Here is a 14,166-nt window from a genome sequence, read left to right as displayed (position 1 = left end):
ATTTAAACTGAAACAATTTGGTATGATAAAGATTGTTTTTGGAGAGCTCATAGAGGGTTTTTACAAACAGTCTTTTTGTTTTTGTTATTATAGGACTACAGTGTCACCTCCTCTGTCTCAAGGAAACTGAGACCTGGGTGTTGAAATGATTTACTCAGAATAATGTTTTAGAGTCAGGAGTCAGCCTTCTGTCTTGGTTCACTGCCCTTTTCTTTTGTATTCTGTATTATACAGCCTTCAGTTCTGAAGGCCATATGATGCTTTCTGGCCAGTTTCCCACCCTGCCCCGCCCCCCCGAAGTATTAGGCAAGATGTTAGGACAGCTATGCTAGTAGACAGGATGGGAGTATGGTGGGTAGATTTTGGTTTCAAGTCTTCTCATATTTGTTGCATGGTAGTCTGCTGTTCATACCCACTGCTCATTTTGTTTGTGATTTGAAACAAAAGTTTTGAGTACTCTAAGTCTAAATCGTGATATTGGACAATTTCCTTATCTGTAAAATTGAATTACATCTTTATGCTATTAAAATTGGGGACAGTTGTCACTAATAATTGAACAATGAAACCATGTCAGCTTTTAAGTGTAAGCTGGATTAAACAGGAAAAAAAAAGCGATAAAGAGCAATGTTTAGTGACCTAGGGTCCCTAATTTGCCTTTTGTGTTTTACCACCATTTGTTTTCCGTGATTTTCCTACTTTCTGATTTCACCTTTTGACATACTTGTTACTTTTACTCATTTCTGTTTTCTTTTACATAGTCGTACTCCTGGAAGTCGTCAAGCCTCTCCAACTGAAGTAGTTGAGCGCCTGGGCCCCAATACTAATCCCCCAGAAGGACTGGGGCCTCTTCCTAATCCTACAACTAATAAACCACTTGTTGAAGAATTTTCAAATCCTGAAACTCAGAATCTGGATGCCATGGAACAAGTTGGTCTGGATTCCTTACAGTTTGACTATCCTGGTAATCAGGTACCAATGGACTCTTCAGGAGCTACTGTAGGCCTTTTTGACTACAATTCCCAGCAGCAGGTAAAGAATACTCCTCCTTTAGCAATGTTCCTCTTAGCTAGTAGTAGTATAGCCTGAAGTGCTGTGAGATGTTGACATAAATAATAGGGATATTTTTAAACACTTTAATGTTTTATTGAATAAAATGTCCTTATAGTTAAGAAAGTGATTAAAATATGTATTTGTAATATTCCGTTCTTAGCTTTCTAAACAAAAATGAAATGCTATGAGACTAATCTCTGTATTCAATATTTTTCTTAATAGCTTTTTCAGAGGACTAATGCACTAACAGTTCAGCAGTTAACTGCAGCTCAGCAGCAGCAGTATGCATTAGCCACAGCTCAGCAGCCACATATAGGTGAGTCTTTATAAGTTACCATTTTAATTACAGTGTTAGAAAATCTTGTATTAAAGTGTTTAGATCTTATTTAATGGTGTTATTTCATTACTTCCTGAAACATCTCATTGAGATAAAACAGTAGTAGATTACATGGCAAGAGTAAAGATTAGGAAAGAACAGTTTGGCTTTTACTTGTATTCTTGGTGAAATAAAAATCTGTAACTTGATGAAAGCTGTCAGCACATAAGTTTTTTTTCTTAGTGTGAAATGGAGAGCATTAAACACTTTGAAATTCAAGCATCGTTTTGGGTGTTCATATCAAGTCAGAGTGTTTGTTTTTAAAATGGGCTGGAAGTAAGAATCCCGAGAAAAATTTTTTTAATTTTTTCTTCCTTACTTCATTAGGCTATTTAGTCTTTGAGCTTTATAGTAAAGACTATAATGTGAAATACTATGATTGCGTATGTCTTACTGGTAGACTTCAGGCATTATTAGTACCTGTTTTTCTGTTGAGGTTGTTGGCTTTTTTTTTTTTAAACTTATTTTGAAATAATTACTGATTCACATGAGGTGGCAAGGAGAGTACACAGATTCCCCATCTAGTTTTCCCTAAATGACTACATGTTAACATAATTATAGTATAGTAACACAGCCGTTGGTAAATGTGTGTGTATAGATGTGTGTCATTTTATCATGTGTATAGATTCGTGGGAACCATTCTTAACACCTAATTTTGGCTGACCTTGATTTATTTCCACTCTCAACATCAGGATGTTTGGAGACCAGGGATGAGATATGCTAAGTTAGTTCTATTCCCTTAACTTTGTACTGTTTTGGGTCAATCCAAGAAGTCTTTCCAGGTCCAAAATTTTATTTTCAGTTTTAATCATAGGTGACCACATATTTCTAGATGACTTCTAATAGCAGCATGCGCTCTGGACCTATGTTTTTATACTTTTCCCCAGCCATCTTTATCCCTGTATATAGTGCTTCTTCACTCATTGTTAGAAACATTGATTCCTGTCTACTCGTGGGCCATTACAACACTTTTTATTTCTTGACACTTTATCATATGATTTATATGTTGTAGGCTGGGATACCCATTATTGCTCTTCCTTTTGGTAGTTTAAAATTTTCAGCTCTTGCCTTTTCTTTCATATGAGCTTTAAAATCCTCTTATTTACTCCCATATGCATGTGTGCTTAGTGTTCGACTCTTTGTGATCCCATGGACTGTAGCCCACCAGACTCCTCTGTCCATGTAATTCTCCAGGCGAGAATATTGGAGTGGGTTGCCATTTCCTCCTCCAGGGTATCATCCTGACCCAGGGATCAAACCTATGTCTCCTACATTGGCAGGTGGATTTTTTTACCACTGAACCATCTGGGAAGCCCCTGTTTACTTTCAGACCAGGTTAAAATCTTAAATTAACTTATGAAAATTAACATCTTTATGACAGTAAGTATTCTTCCAGAAGCTAGTGTGTCTTTAATGTTGTTGAAGTTTGCTTTTGTGGTGTTTATGAGTGCTTTAAAGTTTCTCTCATATAAGTTTGCATATTTTTCAGTAGGTTTGTTCTTTGGTATTTTATCTTTTGCTATCATTGTAAATGTCTTCCTGTCTTTCATTGTATCTTTAAACTGGTATCTGTGAAAACTCTTGATTCAGTTCAGTTCAGTTCAGTTCAGTCACTCAGTCATGTCCCACTCTTTGCGACCCCATGAATTGCAGCACGCCAGGCCTCCCTGTCCATCACCAACTCCCAGAGTTCACCGAAACTCATGTCCATCAAGTCAGTGATGACATCCAGCCATCGCATCCTCTGTCGTCCCCTTCTGCTCCTGCTTCCAATCCCTCCCAGCATCAGAGTCTTTTCCAATGAGTCAGCTCTTCGAATGAGGTGGCCAAAATATTGGAGTTTCAGCTTTAGCTTCATTTCTTCCAAAGAACCCCAGGACTGATCTCCTTTAGAATGAACTGGTTGGATCTCCTTGCAGTCCAAGGGACTCTCAAGAGTCTTCTCCAACACCAGAGTTCAGAAGCATCAATTCTTTGGTGCTCAGCTTCCTTCACAGTCTAACTCTCACATCCATACATGACCACTGGAAAAACCATAGCCTTGACTAGACGGACCTTTGTTGGCAAAGTAATGTCTCTGTTTTTGAATATGCTATCTATGTTGGTCATAACTTTCCTTCCAAGGAGTAAGCATCTCTTAATTTCATGGCTGCAATCACCATCTGCAGTGACTTTGGAGCCCCCAAAAATAAAGTCTGACACTGTTTGCACTGTTTCCCCATCTATTTGCTATGAAGTGATGGGACCAGATGCCATGATCTTAGTTTTCTGAATGTTGAGCTTTAAGCCAACTTTTTCACTCTCCTCTTTCACTTTCATCAAGAGGCTTTTTAGTTCCTATTTACTTTCTGCCATAAGGGTGGTGTCATCTGCATATCTGAGGTTATTGATATTTCTCCTGGTAATCTTGATTCCAGCTTGTGCTTCTTCCAGCCCGGCATTTCTCATGATGTACTCTCCATAGAAGTTAATAAGCAGGGTGACAATATACAGCCTTGACGAACTCCTTTACCTATTTGGAACCAGTCTGTTGTTCCATGTCCAGTTCTAACTGTTGCTTCCTGACCTGCATACAAATTTCTCAAGAGACAGATCAGGTGGTCTGGTATTCCCATCTCTTTCAGAATTTTCCACAGTTTATTGTGATCCACACAGTCAAAGGCTTTGGCATAGTCAGTAAAGCAGAAATAGATGTTTTTCTGGAACTCTTGCTTTTTCCATGATCCCGCAGATGTTGGCAATTTGATCTCTGGTTCTTCTGCCTTTTCTAAAACCAGCTTGAACATCAGGAAGTTCACGGTTCACATATTGCTGAAGCCTGGCTTGGAGAATTTTGAGCATTACTTTACTAGCGTGTCAGATGAGTGCAATTGTGCGGTAGTTTAAGCATTCTTTGGCATTGCCTTTCTTTGGGATTGGAATAAAAACTGACCTTTTCCAGTCCCGTGGCCACTGCTGAGTTTTCCAAATTTGCTGGCATATTGAGTGCAGCACTTTCACAGCATCATCTTTTAGGATTTGAAATAGCTCAACTGGAAGGAATTCCATCACCTCCACCAGTAACGCTGAAGAAGCTGAAGTTGAATGGTTCTATGAAGACCTACAAGACCTTTTAGAACTAACACCCAAAAAAGATGTCCTTTTCATTATAGGGCACTGGAATGCAGAAGTAGGAAGTCAAGAAACACCTGGGGTAACAGGCAAATTTGGCCTTGGAATACGGAATGAAGCAGGAAAAAAGCTAATAGAGTTTTGCCAAGAGAACACACTGGTCATAGCAAACACCCTCTTCCAACAACACAAGAGAAGACTCTACACATGGACATCACCAGATGGTCAACACCAAAATCAGACTGATTATATTCTTTGCAGCCAAAGATGGAGAAGCTCTATACAGTCAGCAAAAACAAGACCAGGAGCTGACTGTGGCTCAGATCATGAACTCCTTATTGCCAAATTCAGACTTAAAGAAAGTAGGGAAAACCACTAGACTATTCAAGTATGACCTAAATCAAATTCCTAATGATTATACAGTGGAAGTGAGAAATAGATTTAAGGGACTAGATCCTATAGATAGAATGCCTGAGGAACTATGGACGGGGGTTCGTGACATTGTACAGGGGAACAGGGATCAAGACCATCCGCATGGAAAAGAAATGTAAAAAAGCAAAATGGCTGTCTGGGGAGGCCTTACTAATAGCTATGAAAAGAAGAGAAGCGAAAAGCAACGGAGAAAAGGAAAGACATAAGTATCTGAATGCAGAGTTCCAAAGAATAGCAAGAAGAGATAAGAAAGCCTTCCTCAGTGATCAATGCAAAGAAATAGAGGAAAACAACAGAATGGGAAAGACTAGAGATCTCTTCAAGAAAATTAGAGATACCAAGGGAACATTTCATGCAAAGATGGGCTCGATAAAGGACAGAAATGGTATGGCCCTAACAGAAGAAGAAGATATTAAGAAGAGGTGGCAAGAATACATAGAAGAACTGTACAAAAAAGATCTTCACGACCCAGATAATCACGATGGTGTGATCACTCATCTAGAGCCAGACATCCTGGAATGGGAAGTCAAGCGAGCCTTACAAGGCATCACTATGAACAAAGCTCTTGATTAATGTTTGTTAAATTTTATTAATGCTGTTTTCTAATAATTGAGTCATTCCTGTGCTCTTAAAATTTAAAATAATTGTATATATATTGAGCTCTTTTAATTTGCTAATGTTTTATTTAGGATTTTTATCAACATATAAATGAATTTAGCCTGTGTGTGTGTGTATGCATTTTTTTGTTAGATTTTGATATCAGTATACTTACTTTCTAAAAATAGTTTAAAAGTGTTTATTTTTTTTAATGCCTTGGAGTATTTTCAATTACATTTGACCTTATAAAAGATTTGGCATAAGTTAGAACTTCTTTGTGAAACCAGGGAAAGTATGCAAATAAATCTGAAAACTTGAATAGAATGGAAATTTCTAAGAAAGCATAACTTACCAAAATGGATCCCATCTTTGTTCCATTGTTAAATAGAGACGAGTTGATCATTAGTCCTTTTATCCAGATTTGCTGAATCATCTCTTAGCTGGCTGATAGTTATTTAGGTTCAGTTCAGTTCAGTTGCTCAGTTGTGTCGACTCTTTTCATCCCCATGGACTGCAGCACCCAGGTCTCCCTATCCATCACCAACTCCTGGAGTTTACTCAGACTCATGTCCATTGAGTCGATAATGCTATCCAACCGTCTCATCCTCTGTCATCCCCTTCTCCTCCTGCCTTCAGTCTTTCCCAGCATCAGTGTCTTGTTCTAGTGAGTCAGTTCTTCGCATCAGGTGGCCAAAGTATTGGAACTTGAGCTTCAGCATCAGTCCTTCCAATGATTATTCGGGACTGATTTCCTTTAGGATTGGCTGGTTTGATCTCCCTGCAGTCCAAGGGACTCTCAAGAGTCTTCTCCAACTCCACAGTTCAAAAGCATCAATTCTTCTGCACTCAGCTTTCTCTGTAGTCCATTCTGTCATTTTGAGATTGCATCCAAGTACTGCATTTCAGACTCTTGTTGTTGTTGACTATGATGACTGCTCCATTTCTTCCAAGGGATTCTGGCCCATAGTAGTAGATATAATGGTCATCTGAGTTAAATTCACCCATTCCAGTCCATTTTAGTTCACTGATTCCTAAATTGTCTATGTTCACTCTTGCCATCTCCTGTTTGACCACTTCCAATTTACCTTGATTCATGGACCTAACATTCTAGGTTCCTATGCAGTATCCTTTACAGCATCGGACTTTACTTCCATCACCAGTCACATCCACAACTAGGTATTGTTTTTGCTTTGGCTCCGTCTCTTCATTGTTTCTGTAGTTATTTCGCCACTGGATCTCCACTAGCATATTGGGCACCTACTGACCTGGGGAGTTCATCTTTCATTGTCCTCTTTTTGCCTTTTCATACTGTTCATGGGGTTCTCAAGGCAAGAATACTGAAGTGGTTTGTCATTCCCTTCTCCAGTGGACCATGTTTTGTCAGAACTCTCTACCATGACATTATACCAATAGAAATATGTGCTCCATAGAATTTAAAATTCTATAGTAGCCACATTTTGAAAAGTAAAAAGAGGTATGTGCAATTAGTTTGAATAATATTTTATTTATCCCATTATATTGAAAATATCTCAAATGTAGTCAATATAAAACTTCGTAATAAATTCTTTTTTTTATATAGTGTTTGAAATTAGGTGTGCATATTCCCACTTGTAGCAAATCTCAGTTTAGACTAGTCTCATTGTAAATGTTCAGTAGCTATATATGGTAGTAACTACCATAGCAGACGGTGCATGTTCTAGAATGAAGGTTGACAGACTTTTTTCTATAAAGTTCCAGGTAGCAAATATTTTAAATTTTACATGCCATATGTTTTCTGTCACAACTACTCGACCTTCCTCTTATAGAACAAAGCAGCCATAGACAGTACATAAATGAGTACAACTGTTTTCTCTTCAACTTTACTGTGGGCACTGTTACTTGAATTTTGTATAATTTTCAATTGTTACAAATTACCATTTTCAACCATTTAAAAATATTTAAATCATTTTTAGCTAATTTATACAAAAATAGGTAGTAGGCTAAAACTTGGCCCATGGACTCGACCAGAAAGACGTGATAGATATAGAGTATTTTATGTTTTAAAATGTACATCCACACTGAAAAGAGGGAGAGAAAAGAAAAAGATGGGGTTGTTTTGATGGCTGGGTTCTATAGGGTAGGAAATTGAGATGTGGTCCATAGGAGTAAACTGGAAATAAACTATGAGGCCTGCAGAGGACTGCAAGAGGATAAATAAAATGGCCTGCTCATCCCAGGACTGGGGTTGAAGGGGTTAGATGCCCAAACCACTAATAAAGACTTGATTTGGAGACTTCACCCTACAGTGTGTATTTGTCAATTGGGATGAATAAATGTAAGAGAATCTCTCATATAAGATAGTATCTAAAACAGAAATTACAATGCAGACAACAAAGAGTAGTCATATAATAGACTTTATACCCATAATGTAGAAATAAGAACTTTAAAGTTCTGAAAAGAATTTTTAAATGTTTTTTTTTAGAATATTAAGAGATAAAGGAAATAAGTCATCAAAGATTAGAGGTCTTAAAATATCAAAACGATGTGAAAACAAACCATTTCAGAACCTTGTAAATAAAAACACATGGGGGGAGGCGGTCCTAAGATGGCGGAGAAATAGGACGGGGAGACTACTTTTTCCCCCACAAATTCATCAAAAGAACATTTAAACTCTGAGTAAATTCCACAAAACAACTTCTGAATGGTGGCAGAAAACATCAGGCACCCATAAAAGCAGCCCATTGTCTTCGAAAGGAGGTAGGAAAAAATATAAAAGATAAAAAGAGAGACAAAAGAGGTAGGGACGGAGCTCCGTCCCGGGAAGGGAGTCTTAAAAAAGAGAGACATTTCCAAACACCAGGTAACACTCTCACTGCCGAGTCTGTGATGAGACTTGGAACCACAGAGGGCAACATAACCGGGAGGAAAAATAATAAATAATTAAAACCCACAGATTACCTGCCCAACGGTAACTCCCCCAGCAGAGAAGCAGCATAGACGCCTGCACCTGCCACTAGCAAGTGCGGGCTGGGCAGGGAGGCGTAGCTGCATTGCTTAGAGCAAGGACCCGGCCTGAATGCCGAGGGCTATCTGAGGGAACTAACTTGGGGTAGCAAACCAGACTGTGGGATAGATACCAGGCGAAAAGCCCTAACCTAAGACACTGCCAGGCCTGCTCACAGAACAAAGGACTGACAAGAGCTGCGCGAAAAGCCCTAACCTAAGACACCAGCAGGCCCGCTCACAGAACAAAGCACTGAGTAGAGCTAGCCAGCTGCAGACCATTCCCCTCCGGTGACAGGCAGCCAGAGCCAGAAGGGGGCAATCGTGGCCCTAGAGAGGCATTATCTACCAAACTGGAAGCAGGCTTTGTTGCTAACCAAGACTTCTTAGGATTCTGGATGGCCAACATTCTCCTGAGTAAGAGCTCTGGTTGTACACCCAGAAAACCGAGCAGCAGGGATGGGGGAGGCAATAAGTTGCAGCTACCACACTTGCCAAACACCTGGTCACCAGAGCAGCTCGGACCTGGGAAGGGCACAAAATGCAGGCCCACCGAGTCAGCGCCTCTGAGGACTTCCTGAGTGCCTGAACCTAAGCGGCTTAGACCTGGGAGGTGCATGCAGCCCAGGGCCAGCCTCAGACAGTCCCCAGCAGAGGTTGAGCCTAAGTAGTGTAGACAGGGAAAGCACACACTCTGTGAGCGGGGGCAAACCCAATGTGGCTGAGTCACTGCGAGCACACGCCAGTGTTTGTTTGCAGTGTTCCTCCCTCCCCACAGCACGACTGAACAAGTGAGCCTAAAAAAGTGTCCGCCACCACTCCCTGTGTCAGGGCGGAAATTAGACACTGAAGAGACCAGCAAACAGAAGAAGCTAAAACAGAGGGAACCTCCTTGGAAGTGACAGGTGCAATAGATTAAAACCCTGTAGTTAGCACCTACTACATAGGAAGGGGCCTATAGATCTTGAGAAATATAAGCCGGATCCAGGAATTATCCGAAAGTGAACTGACCATACACTGCCCACACCACCACCAGAGAAAGTCCTAAATATATTTTTACTATCATTCCTTAATTTTTTTTTAATTTTAAGTCCTCTATTACTCCTTTAATTTTCATTTTTATAACCTATTTGCAAAAAAAAGACCCTATTTTTTTAAGCAAACTTCATATATATATATTTTATAATCTTTGTGACTTTTTTTTTCCCTTTAATATTGTATTTTTGAAAATCCAACTTCTACTCTAGATTTTTAATCTTTGCTTTTTGGTATTTGTTATCAATTTTGTACCTTTTAGGAACCCAGTCAATACCCATTTTTACTTGGGAGTGAGATTACTGGCTTGACTGCTCTCTCCACCAGGTTGCCTCTATTTCCTCCCTCTCCCCTTCTCTTCTCTACCCAACTCTGTGAATCTCTTTGTATGTTCCTGACAGTGGAGAACACTTAGGGAACTGACTACTGGCTGGATCTGTCTCTCTCCTTTTGATTCCCCTGTTTATCCTCCTGGCCACCTCTGTCTCCTTTCTCCCTCTTCTCTTCTCTGTATAACTCTGTGAACATCTCTGAGTGGTCCAGACTGTGGAGCACACATAAGGAAGTGATTACTGGCTAGCTTGCTCTCTTTTGATTTCACCTCATCTCATCCTGGTCACCTCTATCTCCCTCCTCCCTCTTCTCTTCTCCATGTAACTCTGTGAACCTCTCTGGGTGTCCCTCATTGTGGAGAAACTTTTCATCTTTAACCTAGGTGTTTTATCAGCGGTGCTGTATAGATGGAGAAGTCTTGAGGCTACTGTAAAAATAAGACTGAAAACCAGAAGCAGGAGGCTTAAGTCCAAATCCTGAGAAGACCAGAGAACTCCTGACTCCAGGGAACATTAATCGACAGGAGCTCATCAAACGCCTCCATACCTACACTGAAACCAAGTACCACCCAAGGGCCAACAAGTTCCAGAGCAAGACATACCACGCAAATTCTCCACCAACATAGGAACATAGCCCTGAGCTTCAATATACAGGCTGCCCAAAGTCACTCCAAACCCATTGACATCTCAACTCATTACTGGACACTTCATTGCACTCCAGAGAGAAGAAATCCAGCTCCACCCACCAGAACACTGACACAAGCTTCCCTAACCAGGAAATCTTGACATGCCACCCACAGTGAGGAAACTCCACAATAAAGAGAACTTCACAAACTGCCAGAATACACAAAGGCCACCCCAAACACAGCAATATAAACAAGATGAAGAGACAGAGGAATACCCACCAGGTAAAGGAACAGGATAAATGCCCACCAAACCAAACAAAAGAGGAAGAGATAGGGAATTTACCTGATAAAGAATTCCGAATAATGATAGTGAAAATGATCCAAAATCTTGAAAACAAAATGGAATCATAGATAAATAGCCTGGAGACAATGATTGAGAAGACGCAAGAAAGGTTTAACAAGGACCTAGAAGAAATAAAAAAGAGTCAATATATAATGAATAATGCAATAAATTATATCAAAAACACTCTGGAGGGAACCAACAGTAGAATAACAGAGGCAGAAGATAGGATTAGTGAGGTAGAAGATAGAATGGTAGAAATAAATGAATCAGAGAGGAAAAAAGAAAAACAAAAGAAATGAGGACAATCTCAGAGACCTCTGGGACAATATTAAACGCCCCAACATTCGAATCATAGGAGTCCCAGAAGAAAACAAAAAGAAAGACCATGAGAAAATACTTGAGGAGATAATAGTTGAAAACTTCCTTAAAATGGGGAAGGAAATAATCACCCAAGTCCAAGAAACCCAGAGAGTCCCAAACAGGATAAACCCAAGGCAAAACACCCTGAGACACATATTAATCAAATTAACAAAGATCAAATATCAAAACATATTAAAGGGAAAACCAACAAATAACACACAAGGGGATTCCCATAAGGATAGCAGCTGATCTTTCAATAGAAACTCTTCAAGCCAGGAGGGAATGGCAGGACATACTTAAAGTGATGAAAGAAAATAACCTACAGCCCAGATTACTGTACCCAGCAAGGATCTCATTCAAATATGAATGAGAAATCAAAAGCTTTACAGACAAGCAAAAGCTGAGAGAATTCAGCACCACCAAACCAGCTCTCCAACAAATGCTAAAGGATCTTCTCTAGATAGGAAACACAAAAAGGGTGTATAAACTCAAACCCAAAACAATAAAGTAAATAGCAACAGGATCATACTTATCAATAATTACCTTAAACGTAAATGAGTTGAATGCCCCAACCAAAAGACAAAGACTGGCTGAATGGATACAAAAACAAGACCCCTATATATGTTCTCTACAAGAGACCCACCTCAAAACAAGGGACACATACAGACTGAAAGTGAAGGGCTGGAAAAAGATATTCTACACAAACAGAGACCAAAAGCAGGAGTAGCAATACTCAGATAAAATAGACTTTAAAACAAAGGCTGTGAAAAGAGACAAAGAAGAACACTACATAATGATCAAAGGATCAACCCAAGAAGAAGATATAACAATTATAAATATAAATGCACCCAACATAGGAGCACTGTAGTATGTAAGACAAATGCTAACAAGTATGAAAGAGGAAATTAACAATAACACAATAATAGTGGGAGACTTTAATACCCCACTCAAACCTATGGATAGATCAACTAAACAGAAAATTAACAAGGAAATACAAACTATATACGATAGACCAGTTAGACCTAATTGATATCTATAGGACATTTCACTCCAAAACAATGAATTTCACCTTTTTCTCAAGCGCACACAGAACCTTCTCCAGGATCGAGCACATCCTGGGCCATAAATCTAGCCATGGTAAATTCAAAAAAACTGAAATCATTCCAAGCATCGTTTCTGACCACAATGCAGTAAGATTAGATCTCAATTACAGGAGAAAAATTTAAAAATTCCAACATATGGAGGCTGAACAACACACTGCTCAATAACCAACAAATCACAGAAGAAATCAAAATATGCATAGAAACGAATGAAAATGAAAACACAACAACCCAAAACCTGTGGGACACTGTAAAAGCAGTGCTAAGGAGAAGGTACATAGCAATACAGGCATACCTCAAGAAACAAGAAAAAAGTCAAATAAATAACCTAACTCTACACTTAAAGAACTAGAAAAGGAAGAAATGAAGAACCCCAGGGTTAGAAGGAAAGAAATCTTAAAAATTAGGGCAGAAATAAATGCAAAAGAAACAAAAGAGACCATAGCAAAAATCAACAAAGCCAAAAGCTGGTTCTTGAGAGGATAAATAAAATTGACACATTAGCCAGACTCTTCAAGAAACAAAGGGAGAAAAATCAAATCAATGGAGAGATCACAGCAGACAACACAGAAATACAAAGCATCATAAGAGACTACTATCAGCAATTATATGCCAGTAAAATGGACAACTTGGAAGAAATGGACAAATTCTTAGAAAAGTACAACTTTCCAAACCTGAACCAGGAAGAAATAGAAAATCTTAACAGACCCATCAAAAGCATCGAAATTGAAACTGTAATCAGAAATCTTCCAGCAAACAAAAGCCCAGGTCCAGACGGCTTCACAGCTGAATTCTACCAAAAATTTAGAAAAGAGCTAACACCTATCCTACTCACACTCTTCCAGAAAATTGCAGAGGAAGGTAAACTTCCAAACTCATTCTATGAGGCCACCATCACCCTAATACCAAAACCTGACAAAGATGCCACAAAAAAAGAAAACTACAGGCTAATATCACTGATGAACATAGATGCAAAAATCCTTAATAAAATTCTAGCAATCAGAATCCAACAACACATTAAAAAGATCATACACCATGACCAAGTGGGCTTTTTCCCAGGGTGCAAGGATTCCTCAATATCCACAAATCAATCAATGTAATACACCATATTAACAAATTGAAAAATAAAAGCCATATGATTATCTCAATAGATGCAGAGAAAGCCTTAGGCAAATTTCAACATCCATTTATGATTAAAAAAACAAACAAACAAACCCAGAAAGCAGAAATAGAAGGAACATATCTCAACATAATAAAAGCTATATATGACAAACCCACAGCAAACATTATCCTCAGTGGTGAAAAATTGAAAGCATTTCCCCTAAAGTCAGGAACAAGACAGAGGTGCCCACTCTCACCACTACTATTCAACATAGTTTTGGAAGTTTTGGCCACGGCAATCAGCAGAAAAAGAAATAAAAGGAATCCAAATTGGAAAAGAAGTAAAACTCTCACTGTTTGCAGATGACATGATCCTCTACATAGAAAACCCTAAAAACTCCACCAGAAAATTACTAGAGCTAATCAATGAACATAGTATAGTAAAGTTGCAGGATATAAAATCAACACACAGAAATCCCTTGCATTCCTATACACTAATAATGAGAAAATAGAGAAATTAAGGAAACAATTCCATTCACCACTGCAACGAAAAGAATAAAATACTTAGGAATATATCTACCTAAAGAAACAAAAGACCTATATATAGAAAACTATAAAACACTGGTGAAAGAAATCAAAGAGGACACTAATAGATGGAGAAATATACCATGTTCATGGATCGAAAGAATCAATATAGTGAAAATGAGTATACAACCCAAAG

General features: G+C 38.8%; 1 protein-coding gene across 1 annotated transcript in view; it reads left to right on the top strand.

Annotated features, from left to right (window-relative positions):
* Window positions 1-14,166, top strand: part of PUM2 (pumilio RNA binding family member 2) — a 115,898-nt gene that overhangs the window by 39,455 nt on the left and 62,277 nt on the right. Inside the window, 2 exon segments of the mRNA XM_070379166.1 lie at window positions 759-1,029; window positions 1,273-1,366. Coding sequence (XP_070235267.1) covers window positions 759-1,029; window positions 1,273-1,366 — 365 coding nt within the window.

The sequence above is a fragment of the Bos mutus genome, chromosome 11 (assembly GCF_027580195.1).
Source record: "Bos mutus isolate GX-2022 chromosome 11, NWIPB_WYAK_1.1, whole genome shotgun sequence".
NCBI classification, from domain to species: domain Eukaryota; kingdom Metazoa; phylum Chordata; class Mammalia; order Artiodactyla; family Bovidae; genus Bos; species Bos mutus.
This window is presented reverse-complemented; position numbering and strand designations above follow the sequence as displayed.